Source organism: Magallana gigas, chromosome 10 (genome assembly GCF_963853765.1).
Source record: "Magallana gigas chromosome 10, xbMagGiga1.1, whole genome shotgun sequence".
Classification (NCBI taxonomy): domain Eukaryota; kingdom Metazoa; phylum Mollusca; class Bivalvia; order Ostreida; family Ostreidae; genus Magallana; species Magallana gigas.
This window is the reverse complement of record NC_088862.1, coordinates 11,488,261-11,512,074: the sequence shown is the minus strand read 5'-3', so window position 1 is coordinate 11,512,074 and position 23,814 is coordinate 11,488,261. Positions and strand designations below refer to the sequence as shown.

At 32.5% G+C, this 23,814-nt stretch overlaps 2 protein-coding genes across 2 annotated transcripts; one reads left to right on the top strand and one right to left on the bottom strand.

The window, feature by feature from the left end:
- Positions 1–407: 407 nt before the first annotated feature.
- On the top strand, positions 408–3,301 carry LOC117690265 (CARD- and ANK-domain containing inflammasome adapter protein-like). The gene has a single exon (XM_066073606.1). The coding sequence runs from the start codon at positions 533–535 to the stop codon at positions 3,299–3,301; it is 2,769 nt and encodes a 922-aa protein (XP_065929678.1). The 5' UTR covers positions 408–532.
- A 6,142-nt stretch (positions 3,302–9,443) lies between these two features.
- LOC136272273 (uncharacterized) lies at positions 9,444–21,481 on the bottom strand. The gene is made up of 8 exons (XM_066073605.1): positions 21,237–21,481; positions 19,426–19,686; positions 18,689–18,808; positions 16,642–16,890; positions 14,294–14,386; positions 11,480–11,658; positions 10,963–11,101; positions 9,444–9,532 (listed from the first exon to the last, which is right to left on the bottom strand). The coding sequence occupies exons 1-8, from the start codon at positions 21,319–21,321 to the stop codon at positions 9,444–9,446; spliced, it is 1,215 nt and encodes a 404-aa protein (XP_065929677.1). The 5' UTR covers positions 21,322–21,481.
- Between the last annotated feature and the right edge of the window lie 2,333 nt (positions 21,482–23,814).

The window sequence follows — 23,814 nt, the reverse complement described above, 5'->3', positions numbered from 1 at the left end:
AGGACCGCGATTTTTTAAAGAACCTTTTAACATATGTCAGGAGCAGATAAGAAATTTTAGAAAGGAATACAAAGAAAACTACTGTGCTCTTGTTCTTCTTGTTCTGTGTAACAATCAGCTTTGTGTTGAGGAGATACATAAAAACGATTGCTTAAGCAAAAAATTTGAACTTGCTTTGAAACTATGTGAAATGAAGACAAACACATCACCTTATACTATAGGTGACGCTCTGAAGACTCTAGAGGGATTCTTTGTCAAGAAGATTGACGGCACCTATCATTTTTATCACGATTTTGTAATGGAAGCTACCACCTATGTGTTTGGAAAAGACTATCCAAGAGAAACAATACAGTATGCAGATATTGGTTTCCTTAGACGACGCGTAACCTTACAAAGTAGTAACGACGATAGAAAAGAAGAATTTGATATATTTACCATATATTTAGATGATAAATATGTCAGTGATCTAGTGGATAGACTTTTAAATGATGTATTTGGAGATTGTTTGTTGGATGTTGTTCTCAATCCTTGTATGAGGAATGAGAAGGTGGCTACATGTTTCATACAAAAATTGAAAGATAGCCCTATAAAACTGTCCAACTTACTTGCGAAACAACAGCTTCACAAAAAGTTTAGAAAGCAAGAAGATAATCAAGAATTAAAAAAACCATTTGGTGCTAAACTTGAGTTTCTGTATTTTGAAGATAAAGTGGAAATTCTTAGTGCTATAATAGTATTTTGTCATACAAATGTATCAAAACATTGTCTAGAAACTCTACAGCAAATGCCAAGTTCTCTTAAAGATACTTCTCTTTTTATTGCGGTATGTTGCAATGGTTCGATGGATTTGTTCAATATCTTTACAAAAGTACAAATTAATTGGTTTTTGGAGAAAATGTGGGCGGGATGCTATCCTATTCACATTGTTTCCCTCTTTCATAATCATGAAATATTGCGGGAGCTGATTCAGGTGAAGAATAATGTGAATTTGAAAACCAGAATGAAACATGGGTACTATACTCCCTTGATGATGGCAATGCTTAATACGGACACAAGCGAACTCAAAAATAAGGAAAAGAGATGTCAGTCAATTGATATCACTGTTAAACTTTTACTGACTCATGGAGCTGACATTAATTTTTGTGATCCATATTTTGGGAGTCCTCTCCATATAGCAAGTCGTAAAGGGAACGGGCACATTGTAGAACTTTTGTTAAGTAGAGGAGCAGATATTAAATCATGTGACGAAAACAAAGAAACTCCCTTACATAAAGCCACTGAAGGGGGTCATAAAAGCACTGTACAACTTTTATTAGAGAAAGGAGCAGATATTAATTCAAGTGACAAAAACAAAGAAACTCCCTTACATAAAGCCACTAAAAGGGGTCATGAAAGCACTGTACAACTTTTATTAGATAAAGGAGCAGATATTAACTCTTGTGACACAAACAAACAAACTCCTCTCCATAAAGCTAGTGAATGGGATCGTGAAAGTAAAACTCAGAGAGAAATTGTTATCATAGAAGCAAAACAGCCAATTCCCATCAGAAAATTCCGTATTGATCATAAAGCCGGTAAAGAGGGACATACAAGCATTGTGCAAGTTTTATTAGATAAAGGTGCAGATATTAATCCTTGTGACGAAAACAAAGAAACTCCTCTCCACAAAGCCAGTAAATGGGGCAGAAAAAACATTGTTCAACTTTTATTAGATAAAGGAGCAAATATTAACTCATGTGACATAAACAATGAAACTCCTCTCCATAAAGCTAGTGAATGGGGACGTGAAAGTACTGTACAACTTTTATTATATAAAGGAGCAAATATCAATTCATGTGACACAAACAAAGAAACTCCTCTCCATAAAGCTAGTGAATGTGGACGTGAAAGTAAAACTCAGAGAGTTATTACTATCACATCAGCAGAAAACCCAATTCCCAGCAGAAAAATCCGTATTGATCATAAAGCCGGTAAAGAGGGACATACAAGCATTGTGCAAGTTTTATTAGATAAAGGTGCAGATATTAATCCTTGTGACGAAAACAGAGAAACTCCTCTTCATAAAGCCAGTAAATTGGGAAGAAAAAGCATTGTACAACTTTTATTAGAGAAAGGAGCAGATATTAATTCATGTGACAAAAACAAAGAAACTCCCTTACATAAAGCCACTGAAAGGGGTCATGAAAGCACTGTACAACTTTTATTAAAAAGAGGAGCAAATATCAATGTATGCAAAACAAGCAAAGACACACTTCTCCAAAATGCCAGTAAATGGGGACTTGTAAGCACTGTACAACTTTTATTAGATAAAGGAGCAGATATTAATTCATGTGACGAAAACAAAGAAACTCCCTTACATAAAGCCACTGAAAGGGGTCATGAAAGCACTGTACAACTTTTATTAAAAAGAGGAGCAGATATCAATGTATACCACACAAGCAAAGACACACTTCTCCAAAATGCCAGTAAATGGGGATTTGTAAGCACTGTACAACTCTTATTAGAAAAAGGAGCAGATATTAACTCTTGTGACACAAACAAAGAAACTCCTCTCCATAAAGCTTGTGAATGGGGACGTGAAAGTACTGTACAACTTTTATTAGAAAAAGGAGCAGATATTAATTCATGTGACACAAACAAAGAAACTCCTCTCGATAAAGCTAGTAAATGGGGAAGTAAAAGGACTGTACAACTTTTATTAAAAAGCGGAGCAAATATCAATGTATGCAAAACAAGCAAAGACACACTTCTCCAAAATGCCAGTAAAAGGGGACATGTAAGCACTGTACAACTTTTATTAGATAAAGGAGCAGATATTAATTCATGTGACAAAAACAAAGAAACTCCCTTACATAAAGCCACTGAAAGGGGTCATGAAAGCACTGTACAACTTTTATTAGATAAAGGAGCAGATATTAATTCAAGTGACAAAAACAAAGAAACTCCCTTACATAAAGCCACTAAAAGGGGTCATGAAAGCACTGTACAACTTTTATTAGATAAAGGAGCAGATATTAACTCTTGTGACACAAACAAAGAAACTCCTCTACATAAAGCAAGTAAATGCGGACGTGAAAGCACTGTACAACTTTTATTAGATAATGGAGCAAATATTAATTCATGTGACACAAACAAAGAAACTCCTTTACATAAAGCCAAAGCAAATGGACATGAAAGCACTGTAAAACTTTTATCATGTAAAGATATTAACTCATGTGACACAAACTTGAAAACTCTCATACATAAACCAGTTAAAGGGGGAAGAAAAAGACAGCTTTTTAATAACGGAAGGAAAAATTAATTCCTGTAACAAAAACAAAGAAACTCTTCTCCATCATGCAAGTGAATGGTGATAGAAAGCATTGTACAATCGAGGGTTGTTAGAAAAGTTCGCGGACAAGTTCGAGTCTGAGCGGACTATTCGCATGATACCAGTAAAACTGTTCATATTTAATGTTGACGTATGTTCTTAGAAAAATTAAAAGATTACTTATTTAAAATAAACCTTAAAAAATATACAGATTAATTATTTTAATAAAATATGCTACACAAAGAACGTCAGGTTTTAATTGTTTTATATTTTGTACGCATTTTACCTTATTAAGAAAATGCACAGTTTAAGCGCATCAAACTTAACTATATTTCATATGAGATCACAAGAAGCTACGAAGGTCATTTTGTGAAAGTTTCAATTAAATTGCAGGATTTCTGGCCGTTTATCGCCAAATATGGATAACCAACGCTTAACAAATGAGTCAAAAACGTTAATGTAAATTGACATTTTGGAGCACCGGGCCGTCTTCGATTTTTGTGTGCACGCAGAAAAAACACGGATGGAGAGCAAAAGGTTCTTAGATACTGCTATTTTTATCAATCGAAGGTTTACAATTAGAACCACAATTAGAATTAAAGATTTGAAAACGGAAATGCTGATATCTTGATCTCTTGCAGACCCCCCACCGCCATACGGCCCGGATCTTGCAATTATGGATTTCGCTTTATTTCCGTTTACTTTGAAAAAGAGTGACTGGTTTATATCGGCTTTCAGTAGTTTAACGTCACCAGACGTCGTTGAAATATGACGTAGTGCTCCGTAAATCCAATTCATACAAAATCAAAATCGTTTTGTATCTTTTGAAAACAACTTTAAAATCATGATTTTTGCATATTTATTTTCAATTTGTAGTCATTTAATACAAAATACGTCATCCTACAAAGTAAACAGTAATTTTGCCGTAAATCACTTTGTCCGCTAACTTTTCTAACAACACTCGTATTTTATTAGATAATGGAGCAAATATTAATTCATGTGACACAAATGATAAAAATCTTGTACATAAAGTTTGTAAACAAGGACAAAAACCAACTGTACAACTTTAATTACATCAAGGAGCAGATATAAATTCATGTGACAAAAACAAACTCCTCTACATAAAGCCATTGATTGGGGCTTTGAAAGCATTGTCAAACGTTTATTATATAAAGGAGCAAACGTTATTTCATGTGACAAAAACAAAGAAAATCCTCTATATAGCCTGTAAATTAGGAATACAAAACACATTTATTAGACAAAGGAGCAAATGTTAATTCATTTGACACAAGGAAAGAAACTCCACTACATAAAGCCAGTGGATGGGGACGTGAAAAGCACTGTGCAACTTGTATTCGATAAAGGAGCAAATATTAATTCATGTGATACAAACGAAGAAATTCCTTTACATTAAGCCAGTAAATTGGGACCTGAAAGCAGTGCACAACTTTTAATAAAGACACAAACAAAGAATCTCCTTTACATGAAGCAAATAAACAGTGGCATGATAGCGCTGTTCAATTTTTATTTGATAAAAGAGCAGATATAATTTCATCCGACGAAAACAAAGAAAGTCCCCTACATAAAGCCAGTGAATGGGGACGTGAAAACGCTGTGCAACTTATATTATATAACGCAGCAAATTTTAATTCATGTGACACAAAGAAACTCCTTTACATAAAGCCTGTAAAAAATGGACACAAAATCACTGTACATTTTTTTTTAGATAGTGGAATATATTGTGACAGTGAGACCGAATTCCTTTACATATAGCCAGTTATTGGGGATATGGTAGCCCTATGCAAAATTTAATATGTAAAGGAGTCAATATAAATTGACTCCATATCTCGAAAAACTCCTCTCTTGGAGCCAGAAAAAAGAGAAAACGCATATTAATGTTTGTTAATAATTAAAACAGCAAATGTTAATTCAGATGTTGATAACAAAAAAAAGCCTTTAACATATAGCCAGTGAAGAGGGACTCAAAGGCACTGACAACTATTTTTAGCAATGGAACCAACGTTCATTGATGTATTTAGGAAGGATAAACTCCATTTTATAAAGCCAGTGAAAAGGAACGTAATTATAGCATCGTGCCACTTTAATCAGCAAAAACGCTAACATTAATTTATGTAATCAATACAAAGAAACTTTTCCTTACTGTAAATTGGGGCATGAAACAATAGTTAGATTTCGACTGAGTAAGGGAGCAAATGTAAATTTTCGTAATTTATTCAAAGAAACGTCTCTGCATAAACATGAACAAAAAAAGCATGAAAGCACTGTGCAAATTTTTCAAAATTATTCAGCAGACATCAATAAATGCGATCCTTTCTACCCAACATTATATCAAGATAAATATATATAGAGCTGTTTAATTCCAGTTAATTAAGACTAAAGCTATTGAAAAAACAATATTTAAAAAAAATCATTCATTTCCGTAAGTGTTGAACATTGATTTATTTGTACAATCAAAATTCTAAAAATTCTAATGAACAACGTTACAGAATGACGTGTGTGTAGGGAATATATATATATATATATATATATATATATATATATATATATATATATATATATATATATATATATATATATATATATATATATATATATATATATATATATATGAAAAACAAATGAATGAATTTTTTTTTGTACAAAATATGTTGATACTTTATTTTCGCATTCCTAAATTATGTGTTGTAGTTACTATTCTAGGTGTGTTTAAACGTAAGTCGGTTAGTTTGACCCAGTATTTACTTTGCCCTTTATTCCGTTGTTAAATCTTAAGGTGCAGATATTTTCTAGATGTGACTCTGTCTATATCAGTATATTGTCTTGGTTTTATACTTCTACTTACATGTATAAAGGTACAAGTCATGTATTCACAAGACAGAGAAGATGTGTGGTCTATTTTGTTTGCGGGAATATGAATATTAAGGCCCTAATAGGGAGGACATTTTAATAGGGGGTTTAATTTTAAGATAAACACGATGAAAGGTTGCATTTTAAACAATCATTTTGGATGATATAGGATGGATGAAGGAAACTATCAACATATCACGTGTTTTGGTTTTTTTTTGACAGGAAAGTATAAAGAATACATAAAGTTTTCACCCCAAAAACGAAACATACAATGTTCTTAATCTTTTTTGATAAAATGATATAACATTGAACATTATATAATTACTGTCGGGGGATTTTTATAGGATTTCAAATAAAATGTCATGAAATTGATTTTTTCTCCATATCAGGCTTTTCTAATCATTAAGTACTGAAAAATATAAATCTAATCAATTATGGCGTCATTATGTACATGTATAATGTGCTTAAAAGACTCTTTGAAAATATTTTCTAGATATTAAGCTCAATAGCCTGATCATAAATACTGCACTGTGAGCTATTGTGAAAAAAGCATTGATGTGTATTCATCCTTTGTTGGGATTAACGAGTCCCTGGCCTTCAACATTGAACTTGAAGGTCACGTAGTTCCACAACGGTCAACCATTGAACAATTTTTTTTCTGTAATTGTCGTCTCAACTAGCCCGGAGATATTTCTATAAAGCTCTGTCCCGACAGATAAACAATATAAGCATATACCTCACAGAAACAGACGATGTTTGGGCAAGCAGGACATTTTTAACCTATACGGAATTATTTTTTGAATATGGGTTTTTCATTTGATTTTAAAAAGTACGATGATCTGGGACATATTTTTAAATGGCCCGTTATAAAATAATTTCTTCCTGAATAAAAATCATGTTTTAGTCATCTCTTTGTTCAAAGATCTTAAAGGTTATGAAGCTGAGTCAAAATGAAAATAATGAACAAAATTCAACAGTAACTGGTTTTTTTTTAAACAAATAGCATATAGTGTTTATTTTCATATTTCTTTGTAGCAGATGTCTAGTTGGTAGATAGTTATTGAATATAGTGAAAACGTATCAGCGTTCTTTTGTTTCAAATAAAATGCAAGAGCTGCGATATAAAAATTACAAGGTTATTAGGGGAAAGGGAGGTCAATATCATATTTTATTAATATCAATAAAGTGGTTTAATTATCACACATAGTCATGTTGTTTTGAAAATAAATTATATGATTAAGCCTTAATGTATGTATGAAGTTAGAGAAATCGTAATTCCTGGATGCGGAATGATGTTGAACTCTTTTGTATTAAATTCCCCCATAATTAATTTGTTTGCCGTCACACTATCTATTCCTGTTTGGTTTACATATACAATGTACATACACAGCGTTCTGAATAAAAAGCTGGTACATGTATATGCCTTTCTGTTACTCAAGTACTCGACTGAACAAAATTGATGATGTTTAGGTTCAAGCGTCAATCTAAAGAATAAATACATGTATGCATAAATATATGATTTTTTTTATAAAATAAATGACAGATATTTCTCATTTATCATTTAAAGTTGAAAATGACCCCGAGTAAATTTTTATTCCAAGTCAAGTTCTTTGCTAACTAAATAAGTATGTTATAATTGTAACCTGGATATTTAAAATACATTATTTAAATTCCAAATCACCATATCGAAAAAACGACATCTTCTATGATCCTTGATATCTGTTGACGATTTCCACAACTATGCGGAGATTCCGCTGACACTAACCTCAGCGTTTAGATTTCAACGAACAGGCTCCATTTGACGTTTTTTTTGTAAGTGGAAAGTCAAAGGTAATAAAACGATCTCAAATCGATATTGTTTCAAAATCTCCAGAACTTATCATTTAGAACGGATATCATGATTTGCTAATACTGACGATACATGTATGTTGATAAAACAAACGGGAATACATGGTGTGACGTTATAGATTAAAGTTCAATGGCAGCTTCCATAGGGTTGGGAAATTCAAATTAAGCGATCAATTTTCTTGATTTGTTCATTGTTCCAAGGTTTTAAATAAAAAAAAATCTAATTTACGATTTTAGCAGACGATAAGCAAAAAAGATATATAAATAAGAATGGCTCAGTAATGATCTCGTGACCATAATGTCCGTGGCTATACAGGTCAAAGTAAGGGAGTTCTTAAACAGCAAAGTTTTACCAAATTTTCTTGTAAAATTTATGGTATGATTATCAGAAGACAATTGCATGTACTCTTAAAGTATTGTAACTAGAGGTAGGATGATGCTAAAAAGCAAACGTTTGGATATAGGTTAGGACAAAACTACTGTAATATACTATAGAGCAACATTTATTACCGACCCTTTCAGGATTTAATTGCATTATTTCCGTGGTTGTTTAGAGTAACAAGTCATTAAAATGTGGGCTTCTTTATCAAATTGTAAAGCAAGTTCCTTGTGCATCAGAGTAATGGACATGTTTTAAAGACAGATTTATTGTGTTTAACAGTTATTTTTGCTCTTACCTATCCCTATCGACACTATGAAGAGTAAGACCATAAACAATATTGTAATATCACTCTTATAAAGCCCATTAAAACTAGTTCCGTAGGTAATATCACAAGTACTAGTAGTTATATACTATCACCATAACATACAGCATATTAAGATCATTTTGTTATAGTTCATTTAGAGCAACGGGTTACACCGTTGACAACAATCGACAATAAATCGAGAGAGAAAACATAGTAGGTATAATAAAATTTATTAGAATGTTTATAAGCAAGCGCAACGATATCTACAGTCTGCTTTTTAAAAATCTGAAGGATTGAAAGTTAAAACGTATGAAAATAGATCAACGATTGTTTGACATAATAAAAACAACTTGAAGCATAAGAATATTAAAACATTTTTAAAGTCTCACATGGGCTTTCAACAATATAATAGATAACTTCAGAAACATTTGCCCTTCAGTAATGTTGTCAGCATAATTTATTCACTGATTTTTTTGTAAATCTAAAATTCTGCTAAATTTTTATATCACAAACTATTATTTTCATGTTCCATGTTCTAATTAAAACTTGCATATTTTGACTAACGCAATTTTCTTTAAATGATATATCTAAAAAAATCAAGATACGTTTTGGATCTGACAAGAACCTTTGCCAGATAGTGAACTAAAATACAATTAAATTCTTTACACAGTGAAACAAAAAGGTCTTTAATTGCAAAATTACTATTTGCTTTCTTTGTTTTCTTTGCTTAGTCACTGTATTTGTAACAAATTAACAAAAAGAACAATGGCATATATTAATGCAAGAGGTGTCTGCAGGGCCGCTGCTGAGTTACTGTATTCTGGAAAACAAGAAACAAAATTACAACAAAATAACAATTATCAAACTACAGTTAAGCTATTGAAAGCCAAAGTTTACATCCAGTGCTATTTTAATTTCAACTGTCTTATTTTTTTGTTTTGTGGTGAAATAAATTGGCTTTGAATAAAGAGTGAAATGAATTAAGAAACACATCTTAGTTTAACCATAAATGATGCTTGATTGAGAAGGAAAAAGCTAAAACTCATAGCAAAATTGCAATTTATACTTTCTTCAAATATAAGCTTTTATCAGTTTGAAAAACAAACATCATCGGCCTTTTCTTTTCTTTTCAGCTTATTAGTAATGCAGCATCCTACTTATATTTTTCACACATATCTCTCCCCCCTTCTACATCTGACAAATTCTACTCAGCATAAAACTTCGATTAAGATGTTCTTCTAGTTAGTTGGAAGAAACAATGAAGTTTTTAGCCATATCTCATTCCTTTCTAGAAAGACTTACTAATACCAAAATGTCTTTCTTGACTTTTGTGATTTATTATGATTGTAATAAAAAATTCTCTGAAGAATTTTTGATTTTTTTTCTTCAAAAGAATGTTACAATATAGAGCTATTTTTCCCTTTTTGCACTCAGAACTCGGTGTGGCTTCAAAGATGACGTGAAAATTGTTCCATTTTTTTTATCGTACATCTCTCTCTCTCTCTCTATCTCTCTTTCTATCTCTCTCTCACTCTCATCATGATCATATGATGAATCTCTGCCATTCAGTCAATTAAAAGGACACTAGAAGGTGAACGAATGTCATATGCCATTTGGTGACCTTTCCAGACCTTTCAGTTAACATTCTATTTATGTAATGGCAGGGGTTCATCTTGGGCATATAACACATAATTCGATGTTACATAATATTTTTGATGATTACGTCAGCTGCATGTAGATAATTTGGTTGTTTGAAATTTATTTTAAGATTTCATATATTTTTAATAGCTTTTACATCATTCAATGTATATGGCGTTAAAAGCACTTAATTTAACCAGAACTAATCATGTTTTCAATTTCGTTTTTCATACTTGTCAGACCATTATTTATACACCGGACTGACTACGGTTTCTTCCGTTTTTCATGATCTGGACAATGAGGACATGCATGGCGGGTGCGACCGGTCGGCAGGGGATGCTTACTCCCTCTAGGTACATGATCCCACCTTTATTTTTAGAGTTCCGTGTTGCTTTGCATTGAATCTGTATTTCGCTTTATGGATTTTTGAGATGGTTGACAGTTTGTAATTGCCTTTTTCATAGTTCGAAAGTTTTGAAAAGTCGCTCCCCTACCGTTAACAATTTAACACTTCCAAAATTGCAGAACGTTTTACATCTAGAACAAAATATGGACGAAAATCAAGTCATCAAGCCAAATTACTCTATTTCTAAAAAGACCAACTAATCTTACTAGCTTCCGGAATTATAAGCTGGAACTCTGTTATGTGGGACAGTGGGTCATTGTAAATGACATTGAACGGTGTCTTAAAATACTCCGCCGTCACCTGCAGAATCTCCAACGTCGTTTTGATCTTGCTATCGGTTACTTCCTGCCCAAAAGAATAAGTTGCATAGAGACTGTAAGATTTATTACTCGAATATAAACAAAATGTTCAAAATTATACCGTATGCATACAGACTGTAAAGATAATTTTTTGTATTAGCTAATCAAACCAATCAACAAGGTGTAAACCGTCGTCTCAAATGATTCATATTTGAAAAACACATTTTAATCGATAAATATGAATTCATATAAAATGACGAAATCACCAAAAATATTATCAATCAGGTGGACGTATTTCTGGGGCGATAAGGATTTTAGAAACGAAAGAGTCAGGGCCTAAAGGGAAACATCATATGGATCGATCCGTAAATCCACAATGGAAATTATACCCTCCAGATCTTTTTTTCACCAGAGATTGGCTTACCGTACAAGCTATATCGATATTATTATAGCTGCCGGGGCTGTAATCTTCACCAGTGTCTTCTCGCTTCCACAAGATCTTGTTACAAGAAATACCCTCAAGATCGTACACCTCACATGTAATCTTGTGTCGTTTGTTGTTAACAATAGCAGATGTATTGGTACACCTGAATTTAGGATCTCCTGTAAAAAAAACAGAATCAGTCAATAGTTTTGTTTTCTTTAAACTGAGTATAGTTTCAGTAACTTATATGGTATGTACATATGTAGGACTATTCCTTTGGTAGTTGAGTTTGTATTTATCAATTTTCATTGAAACCCAAATTTCAGTTTCAGTTATCACACAACTCTGTCAATTCTTCTTATTCTAAATATCAAATTAAATGTCTGAAAAACACGATATATAATATTTTCAAAAGCGCTGTATCTTTAAACTCTCTCCTTTTTACTCTGGAACTAGTTAACGACAATAGACGCAACTCTTGCTCGTTGTTTCTTACAGCAGTTGCATTTATTAATTTATATTTACATCAACTAAATACGTTTCCTTATGTTTTACTTAGGGATCGAGTTAAAACCAGCTTAACGATCATTCAAAACCTTCAGCACACCGCTGCGATTAGGTTCAGAATGTTTTCTCTATCGTTGTTAAGTGTGTAATAAATCCAAAGGTGCTCGAATTAAAGTTAACGAGACGAGATTTCCCCGAGATTTGTTCATATCCTGTAAAATGTTGAGCGGAAGTATATAAGTTTGGATAATATTCTCAAAATACGTAAATACTGGTCGTTTCTCACATCATATCCTACTTAAGTTTATGTTTAAACATGAAAGTATATTAGGATATTGTCTTATTTCATCATCTAGCGGTTATATTAACTAAATGATGATATTCAGAACAGAGTTATTGTTCGGGCTCAACCACTCTACTCGTAATTGAAAATAAAACAATCATAGCCATGTTTGATGCTTTTGGTTTGCATTAAAAAAAATTTTAATTTCTTTTTTAAAAAAAAGAATTCGTGTCTAATTTGAATTTAAATTAAGTATATCGAGCCAAGAAACATTTTGCATAAGATAGTACAGTCTGTTTCACTATTGATCCTATTACGTAAAATATGTAATTGGCCAGGTGCAGATTGAAAACTAATCCTTAGGGGGGGGGGTCGCTATTAAGCATGTTAGTTGTTGCGAGAGCAAAAGAAATATTTTCTATTGTCACATTAATTTCTAGAACTCACTTTATCCACCAATTAATGGAGTTAATGTTTAAAATCAATAAACGTCTAAATTTTATATTCGACTACAAGTACCGAGATTACTGCAAAACTGAAGGGGTAAAATAAAACCACGTGGTTTAAATTTAAATGACAATAACATTCGCAGGGGTAAGCAACCCCCACAAAAATCCTGGACTGCACAGAAAATCATGATGAGGCAGACTCAAATATCCGTATACGAGGGTCAATCAAAAAATACGAAGACAATGCGGCTGTCTATCGTATATTTTTCATGAAAGTCATACTTAACAGATTAATCTGTACACCAACACTTATGTTATTGATATGCGAAGTTTTAGTCCATTGATGAAACGGTATTTTTGTTATCCCTTTTTAAAAACAACATGTTTTGTCACCACGGCGCACGGTTACGTTCAAAACATGACGTCAAAATTAAACACGCACAGTTTATAGATATACTCCATCTATATATCACGCTTAGTCTCTTGTGCCTTTCTTCTTACAATTTAAAATGACACTGAACCACTTAACATCTTATTTGCACACATTTGCTCGAGAATCATAAGTTAGTTCTTCAATGTTTTCATTTTCTAACCGTGTTTATCTTAGTTTACAGTAAGGATAACCCTGAACGTTGGTTGACGATACTTCTTTTATGACCAAATATTTACAGATATTCTACTCTCTTCCGGACTGTTTCATATTCAAAATACAATGACCACCACCCCCAAAAAATTTATTACAGTTAAACACAAACTTGCAAATAATTGTTGACTTATTTTTTGCACAACTGAGCATTTTCACAGCTTGTATCGGCTTTTACCTGAGTTAAATCCATTTTATTTGTACTTCTCGTTGCGCCGTGACGTCAGGCGACGTCGATGTTTTTAGTCAATTCTAAAGAGGACTATCTGACTTTAGTTACTAATATCTGTTCGACAAAACAATATATCCCGTCATTATTTGGTACATAGAATACCATGACTATACTAAATTTGAAGTTTTAATATAATCTTGTTTTAAGCCCAATTTATAGAGATAATACTTTCAACATTATATGGTTTATTGTTGACATAACACAAATTTTGACCGTGCGCCGTGACCTCATTTTTGCAGGATTAAATTCTAAATAATTCTTAGAAATAAAGAAATTTATTAACATTTTTTCTTGCAAATTGTCTGAAACTATTGCTAAATTATGTCTACCAAATTTAGTAATGTTATGACGTTAAGTAACATAGCTATGACAAAATTCTTCGTATTTTTTTATTGACCCTCGTGCATTGCAAAAAGACTTGACTATTTTTTTTATTTAACCTACCAATGTCCATTGATAAGAATTCATTTACTTTTACATGTACCTACTTTTTATGATCTATTCAATAGCTTGTTAAAGAAAAAATGTAAATATAAACATTTTTTTCTAATAATTCGCTCCCTTCAAATCACCAAACAAAACATTTAATTGCTATTTTTAATAACACTGTATTCACTGACAAAATTTGTCTATTACTTAAAAAATATTGACATATTCCTACAGTTTTAGAAATATAACATAAGTTAAAAGAACTACGTACTTTGTCTGACTAATATTTGATAGGTCTGTTCCATTTTTGAGTTGGGTAGACCATCAACTTCTGCACTACACGTTACATTAACTTGGCTGTTGACTGCAAAAGTTAGCATTCAAATCTCTATCTGATCAATTCAACATACATGTACATACTCACTTATTACAAGTATCCAAGCAACAAACGGATGTTTATTTAATGCAAAATAAGTAACAACTGTCGTAATGAACACTTTCATAACATCTTTTAATTATTACAATTATTGTCACAGTAACAGTATTACGAGGGTTGTTCGGAAATTATTGAGACAACTCGAATATTTTCTTTCCTAATTGACGAATTTTGGTAAAAATTGGCATAGACACTGAAGATACGCCAACAAATAATAAAACAAAGTGAAATTAAATTAATATCTAATATTTTGTTTACGACGATAGATAAACAAGTCGGTGATCGGGGTACCCGGCGCAGCCATGAACTTGGAGATTTAATAACTTAAACATCTATTTTATAAGTGTCCGTAGAATTACAGTTAATGATAAAAGAAATCAAATTAAATATCTCCATTTTGCTATTCGTTGCGACTAACTTTTGATTAAGTTTCACTGATGTTTGAGTTGAAATACGGATATGGTACACATATATTTACCGAACAATTGAAATCTGACAACGACTTTACATTGAATTTTGACGTCAAGGCGGCGCATTAAAAACCGTCAAACTGGTGGAAATCTCAGAAGAAGACCTTTTAAGGCCAAGCAATTGCTTCAAAAAAAGTATACGACGGCAAGACAAGGTATAGAGCTTCAGTTCATCATATTTTTTCACTGATTGTTTAACTAGAATTAGGCCAAAGGGATTAATTATCAAGTACTTTTGACACACTAACTGTTGTCAACAGTTCTAACATATATAAAAAATAACTGCAGGAGACATTCGCAGTAATTAGACTTTCGGGAAAAAAAACTCGATTTTCAACCTGAAAATAACAAGAATGAAAGAAAATGTAAATGATGACATCTTGAAATGAAATCAAAAGATGGTAAATAAAGAATAGTTCTTATTTCCGTTGGTTTGTAGGTGTTTAAAACACAGGAGCAATAAGAAGCGTTAAAATGACGTTGCGAAAAGTTTGCGGTTGCGCCGGGTCATTGGACAAAGGTAGGTTGGTCAGCTTACCAGGAATGATCTATTCATGCCATGAACAGGAAACTTTTCATATTGATAGTCTCTATCGTGATTTACGTTTTGGTGAAATTTCAATGGTTTATCTTTTTTACTAAAAGAATAAGAGGAAATGTCTCAATAATTTCCGAACAACCCTCGTATGCTGGTTATAAAAAGTAATCTATTACATGTTTTACTGTAGAATTATTAAATTTCGTGGGCTATAATTTTCGTGTAATGCTTAAATTTTATAGGTTGAGAGGTATCCACGAATTCCACGAAAATTGAGCCACCACGAAATCTAATGATTCCACAGTAAATGATGTACAGAATTACTACAAACTATCAGTAATAAAAAACCCACAAAAGAATAACATGATCTAAAACTAATTATTTATAAACAAGACTTTTTAAGCAAATATTTAACTTTTTTAATAGTGTACCATGAAATAGGGAGGGGAACATGCTGGGACTAATCAAGGGGTAATCTGATCTAACTTTGCGTAATTTCAAGACAAAAGGATCAAAACCAGTTTGACTGGCAAGTAATTCTTTTTTGATAATGTGGTTTTATCAATATTCATGGGCATCAATATTTGTGATTTAGTAAAAAAAAAAAAAAAAGGCAGATGCAAGGATCTGAATATGTAATACAAATTTATGGCAAATAAACTTGTCCTAGATTCTTGGTCATAGGAGTTAAAGCTGTATCTCAAAGGTTGCTTGTTCAGGGCCCGCTGTGGTCACTTGATGTTGTGTGTTGTGCCCTAAGACAAGGTACTATGACAACATTGTCTCGGCCTCCAGCTGATTTTGGATACCGCGATAGACTGGTGTTCCATTCTGGGGGAGTCAATGACTCTCGTTTGCATAGCATTCGAAAACCGGGGAGAAGTACCAGTCTTTTGCGCTTTCATGTCTCGGAAATTGTATATTTGATATTGCACTTCGACGAAAAAATTTGTGGATGAACTCTTTAACAAGATGGACGAATATTGGCATTCAGTGAATATTAATGAAACCACAGTACCTGAACCTAATTTCAATCCACTTAGGTTCAACCACCTGAATTCATTTTGTATTTTCCACAGTGGATAGACCCAAAGATCCCAACCAGTTGGGTTGGCTAGTTATAATTTCTCCACACCTAACGCATCACAATACCAAAGTTAGCTATAGCTACTGACCTCTGAAATCTGTCGCATCGGCAACAAATGTCGTGCCCATCTTGTTTTCTATGTCCATGATCCTCCCCTGCATCATCTGGTCGCCCAACATGATCTGGACATTGGCTTTCGGCATGCCACCCATCACCTCACAGGAGGGGGCGTACTTGCCAGATAAGACCTCCATTAGGTGAAGGGCCTCATTGTTGTCTAGGGTGAGATATTCGTCTTTGTTGGCGTCAAACCTGAACATCATACTTTTGATTGGCTCTGTAATGGTACAGTGAAAATATAATATTTGGGTCTGTTATGGTAAAAATACAATATAAAACTCTCTAATGTTAAAAAATACACACAGAATTATACTCTTTAATCGTCATAATACAATATTAGGCCCTCCGATGTAAAAAAAAAAAAAAAAAACCAAAAAAAAAAAAAACACGCACATACAATAAGGCTCTTTATTGATGAAAATACAAAATTAGGCTCTCTTATGGTAAAGATAAATGATTTGGGTCTGTGATGATGAAAAAACAATTTTATCTGTAATATTGAAAATTCATTATTACTTCTGAAACTAGTCTTGGTAGCTGCTATAAAAGTGATAGTACACTATTACTTATGAAAATACAGAATGTTTTTAATACAATATAATTTATGGAATCATTAATAGTCTTAATAGTGTTATGAAATTGGTATAGCCCTGTACCAATAACCAGTTCCCGTATTCATACGGTGTACACAAAATATATTTATTTATTTATATGCCATTATTTGCGATACTACGGATAGAATGATATGATTAATTTATGGAAAATGTGTATTCCGTATTTACGAGTATACGCCATGTTTTGACACAGAAACCATGTGTCTCTTGATTACGTTTTATATTATAGTCTAATACACCGTGAATTGTGCAATAGCATCGATATGAATGAAGAACATTGCATATTTATGCTTACCGTACCATTTTCTCTACTTTATTCAATCATTATTGTTGTTATTTTGTCCATACTTTACGCAAACGCAAACCAGCGTGTCCTGTATTCCCTCCATCTTTCGTCAGCATATTCTGACGCATAGTGCAAGCCGCGCGCTGATTGGCTGGCAAATATAGACTATATAAATGAGGTACTGATAGAAATCGTGTTTCTTCCTTCTGTCTTCTGCTCCTGCTACCGCTCGACTTTTCTGCCAAATATGGCCCAGAAGCACCTTAACCTTAACCCTTCAAAGGTATATATTTAATTGAATTGTATTTATTACTGCACCTTCTCCAGTTATTTCCAGAGGATATTATACCCATCTTTACCGTAGTGCCCCTTCACTTCATTGTCATTATTTATCTTTGTTACGGAAGCACCTACCCGTTGTGCACCTTCCCATATCTAAGGTTACATCTGTTACACCCAATATATGCATATTATAGTCCTTATATCCATTTTGTCCTTACAATTATAGTTGAATTGTTATCCGCGTAGGATAATATCAGTGCCAAGCGCCAACCTGGTAAAAGATACACCTTCCGCATTCCAGGAAGGTGCCGTTCGCGTTGTTTATCATTGTATTATCAGTATGATAAATATTTGTATAACTTTTACATTGCATTGTTTTGTACACTCATTAAAGGTTCACAGCCCACGTAATTTATCAACAAAAGGGAAAATAATAATTTATAGCATATGTATTTCAACCCCCCTTTTCCCATGACTTACTGAAACAAGAGCAAAACTGACTGTTAAATAATCGAAAAATATTTGTCTATCTATAAACATCCCTGCCTATAACTATAATGCACACTATATCATACCTTAACAAATCTTGATGATTTTTTTACTGCAAGCCACTTAGAAATTAATTTTTTTAAGGTCTGAGAGTGAGTAATAAATGTTTGTTTAAAGTTCATCTAGAGAAGATTTCTCCTAAATCACATCCTACAGAAGCTTATGAAAAGGCCGCAGTTTTACAATCAAAACCCTGATTTACAGTACTTCTAAAGTAGATTCTCCTATAGCCTACTATTAACTTTTCTAGAAGGTTTTGTAAACGTTTGTAGATTACTTCTTACCACTGACTTGTATAGCTACAGATTTCATGGCCACCAGTTCATCCCTGACCCACTCGTCACCAACCCTGATCTTCTCATTCACCTCACAGGTTAGGTTGCTTGCATCCGCTTTCTGAACATCTTCAAAAAATATATTCTTGTCAATATTTAAGAATCCTTGATCAAAATCGCCCTGTACACAAAAAGACCTATTTTAAGGGCAGATAATGTATACTGTAAAAACCCAATGATATGTTGAAATCTGCATCATGTTATTGCAACATTGCATAAATGCACAAGTGTAATTATAATCTTGTAATTACAAAATCAAAGGTTCCGCATTTTAGTTTCAACAAATCAAACCAACCAACTAGATTCAGATGAAATGTTCCACATACTGTAGAATTAAACGCGAGGAATAAAAATCCGCGTAAAATCACGAGAAGCACAACTCGCGAATTTTAAAATTTCGCTTTTATTTTTCGGACATACGTAAACTACATGAAACTATAATAAAATTTGGCTTTCTCGATTTCACTCTTTTGTGAGTTGACGGTCGAATCGCGGAATTAAGTACTCGCGTAAAATAAGGATTCTACAGTATACGATATCTACAGAATTTTGCGAAATCAAATCGACAATATTATTTTTTCCTTTTTTATTTAGATAATGAGTAACCCCAAAGAATTTGATTCAACTCTCTCGATTCCCAAGTGTTAATCTGATCTTTTTAAATGCAGGGTTTATTTCATACTCACTTGATACAGTGAGTTCGGAGCTGATGTTCTTCTGTTGTGGTGACAGTATTTTGCAGCTGTATTTCTGGGCGAACTCTGCTGACAGAAACTCGCACAGATCGGTCAATGGTTGATTGTTGTGGAGCCACTTGACCTTCAAGTTAATAATAATGTCGAGCGCCCCAAGGCCAGGGAGATTGCAGTACGCCACATAATTTTCCCCTTGATTTACCCATGTGGATTGAGACGCTACATTCACAATGTACTCAGACCCTACTAATCCTGCAAAATAAGATTAATCTGATAAATGCACCAAAGATATCTTGAATTCTATTGTTTTTTATATATTTTGATACATAATACAAAGTATGTAAAGCATCTTCTCTTGATTTGTGATTGGAATATGTTTATAAAAGTAAGCTTTTCATGTCTCTTTTTTCTTAATATATACGTGTGTGCAATTATCCGTCTCTCTGTAAACTTTTTCATATGGTTTACTTCTTATCAAGAACTACTGCTTCACCAAACTATGCACACATCATCTTACAGATAAAAAATGTAAAGTTTAATTTCATTCGGATCAGCCCTTCTTTAAAAGGGATATGATTTAGAAAAAAATAAAATAGGAATGCTTTGCCTTAATACACTTTTCTTCAGGATAAGATCTACCTGTAGCAAATAAATCTAAAGTGCCTTTTTGATGCTAGAACCGTTATGATTTCATAATTGATTTAAAGAATAATAAAGTTTCGATGGCCACGAAATAGCAACAATTTAAAATTGACGTTTGTTTTCATATGTACTCATATGTATTCATTACTGGAACTCCACTATATAGATATGATACTTTTTTCAATTGAATGATTAATCGCCTATCGTGTGACAATTTTAATTTTGTATACCTAATTACTGACGTAGACATGTTTAAAAGTTACAAAAACAAAAAAAGCACCAAATCTGACATCATATCTAACGTGTTCGTACATAAGACTACATAAACAATTTATTGATTCTGTAACTGAACTTGCCTAAAAGGAATCGAAACATAAAATTGTCTGTTAAACAAGAAACTAGTTTGCCATATTTCACTTAATAAACAATGCCCATCTGTGACTCAAGTAGCTAACAAATCTTATGACAAACCGTATTTTTACAGGCATTTGATCTGTTAAATGCACATTAGTTGCAAGCCAAATTTCTTAAGAAATGCTGCCTTATTTTTTTTTTAAATCGACGAGCGGTCTGCGGATTTTGAGGCCTGTAATCTCAATATCGATCTGACCCATAAGATTAATGCATTTACAAAGAAGTGTCAACAATTATAATTTCCTTTCAAGATTTATATAGCCACTAATATAAAATACTTCACAATATAAAGAAGTCTTGAGATTGTTGTTATCATATTTTCCCCTTTCGAGAAAGTAGTTTTTATATTTACAGTAATATCTTCTGAAGAACATCGGAGTTAAAATTGTCAACATTCAAATTACATATGTAGTTGTAAATGATATAGAAAAGCAAAAGTTTAAGACCAAAGTGGTCACTTGGGATGTCACAATTAAGATGTGGAGTATACGTTTTACATTAAAAATATGAACATAGTTTAGTACTAATTAAATAATTTAAACCTTCCTTTCATGAAATAAAGGAAAAGTGGGTATGAATTTTTTCTTTCAAAATTATTTGCTTATATAAGATATAATATTGAGATTTCGCTTCTTTCTTTTATAAATCCACATGTTAAATTATTATGTGTAAAATATCAGAATACAACTATAAATAATACTGTGCCTTTAAACTATCTCCTCATAATATCGAACATAAAGACTTACCTTGGTTGAAGGTAAAAATGCAGGTGACTAAAGCAATTTGCTTCACTACCGTTGTTGCTTTCTTTATAAATGTACTAAAATTCATAATTCTTCGAAACGTCTAAACGTCACAGTATCGAATGTTTTTTTTAATCTAAAGCTTTGCAGACAGAAAATAAAATGAATCTTCAATGGTTCAAATCACAAATCGCATGAAAAAATACTCAATTTACCGTGGGTTGGTTCACTAGGTTTTACAAATTTAATCTAAAAATCTATTATGGAAAGGCGGAAATGAGGAAATGATAGCTCTTTAATGTCCCATTTTTAGTGCAAAATATTACGTACGTTTTAAAACATTGCTACAAATTATGATTATAAACAAATTTAAAACATTGTATTAAATTTTGTTTTGATATAATCATCAAGTGAACATTTCCGTAAATGGTTAATCACAACAAATTACGTTTCAGGGTGAAGATAGACTTACCACATTACATCTTTAGCAACAGTAAAACTTCCTCTTATTTACATTGATGAAATTAACTGTTACAGGTCTGTGAATAAACCAATGCAATTGTTCCAAATAAGCATTTACATAAAAAGAGATACCATGGATTTAGCTAGTGGAAAATAAACAGTTTTTACGGGTCATTATGCCTATGCAACATTCCCTGATTACGGGTTTTAGATGCTTTGCAAATAAGGCTTGCTCAAGTGGAAATTAAATACATTAAAATGCCACATATATTTTCAAGGTCCTTAACAAGTTTTTCCATAGAAGATAATTACCCTCATTGGCAGGCTTGTCAAACAGGTTAAATGTCATTTTAATTAATTTTTGTTTAAATGGATGAAAAAAAGTCCATGTCGTTTTTCTTCCAGAATTGACCTCTAAATTTACATATTACTTGGTCTATGGGTTTTGAATTTATTATATCGAGTTAATGCGCTTCATTTGGCACTCGAGTACCAACAAAGCCACATGTTTACTCATCTGCTGTATAAACTATTCTTTTAGATTGATTCGACTTTTTGTTCAACAGAATCTTAAATAGCATTATTGCTTCTTCTTTTTTATAAAAATAAGGATGGTAAAGATTGGATTGCAATATTGCATTCTCACTTGTAGTTTTTTTTTCTTGGTTGCTGCTCGTTCTATCATATCTTCATGTTCATAGATTTTCTTTGAGGTGCAGTAATAAACTTGGTGAAAATTTTTTCTATCGCTCTCGCGGTTTAATGGCATTATGGAATCGTATTAGACTGCATACAAAGTACTGAAACTATGAACCATAAAAATGATCGCATTTTTAAAATAACTAATTTTAATAACTATATATTGGGCGGAAGGAATGTCTCCTAAAGATACTTATAAAGTTTCCATAGCTTAAGAATTAATGGGTTGCATTTTTCCATCAGTAGCAACGTATAATACACAAATGCCTAAGGTGTAATTACCTGCTACAATGTAATACAAGAAATCATCTTGACGCAAGCGTCAAATGGGCCGCAAAAAATATAATTGTTGTATGAATCATTGGTTGTTTTCATAAAAACACACCACAAATAAGAAAATAAAAGTTGGTTGTACTACTTTTCATGGTAATTTTTAATATACTTTCAGCAACTTGTTTTGAAGTTTAACATTTTACTATTATTATTATAAAGAATCGAGTTCGTTACTGTAAGCATTTTTTACGGTAATTGTCTGATCATTGCCATAGTATGAAGCAATGAAAAACACATTGATTTGTACAATACAAAGTTCAACTCATCATTTTTAGACGGGGTCACGGGACCCTGTCCAATAGGTTACTGTCAGCCAAAGTCACAAACCGGAAGGCATGCGTAGAACACATGAATTGAGTCTACGCGTAAGAAAATAGTGTAGAAAGTTTTCATGCATATCAGTAAATATATATTATAAAAACACGTATTAAATCTGTTTAAGTCCTCTGTGTATAAACTTAATTCTATTTAGAAAATAAACAAAGAGTTTTATTGATCAAAATATTCTTGCTCTGGTTCAAATGTGGAATGACTTACGTAGTTGCTTGAATGCACAACGCCGTTGACGATTCAGTTGGTGTTTGAGCTCATTAATCAATAGAAGAGGTTGAATGTTGAATCGAATGTAATGTTACCAAACGCAATGTACCATTTTTGAAAAGTTGTGAATTTTATTTTGACAATCTTTCACCTGAATACTACCGAACTTCATGCGCAAGCCGAAGTTGAAATTAGGACGGATTGTACACAGATGTCTTACATATTAAATAGGTTCTTCATTGGCTCCCAGTCTACCTGCGGTATGACTGCTGCTCTCAAAAGGAATTTTGTACAAAGAAATTAAAAACAAGTCTGAATTTGCCTTTTCGTTCATTTGCTCTTTAATTAAACTGAATTAAAATTTTGAAAAATGCATTGTAAGCAAAATCTATATAGATTATACATTTTGGGTGATCAATACATCAAATAATATTTACAGTCTTATCGATTGAAGAACCAAGTCAAATGTTAAGGTTCATGTTGTCCGGCTAAGTTGGAATCAGGCTTGGAGTGAATTACATTGTAAAGTAATGCATTACATTACCAA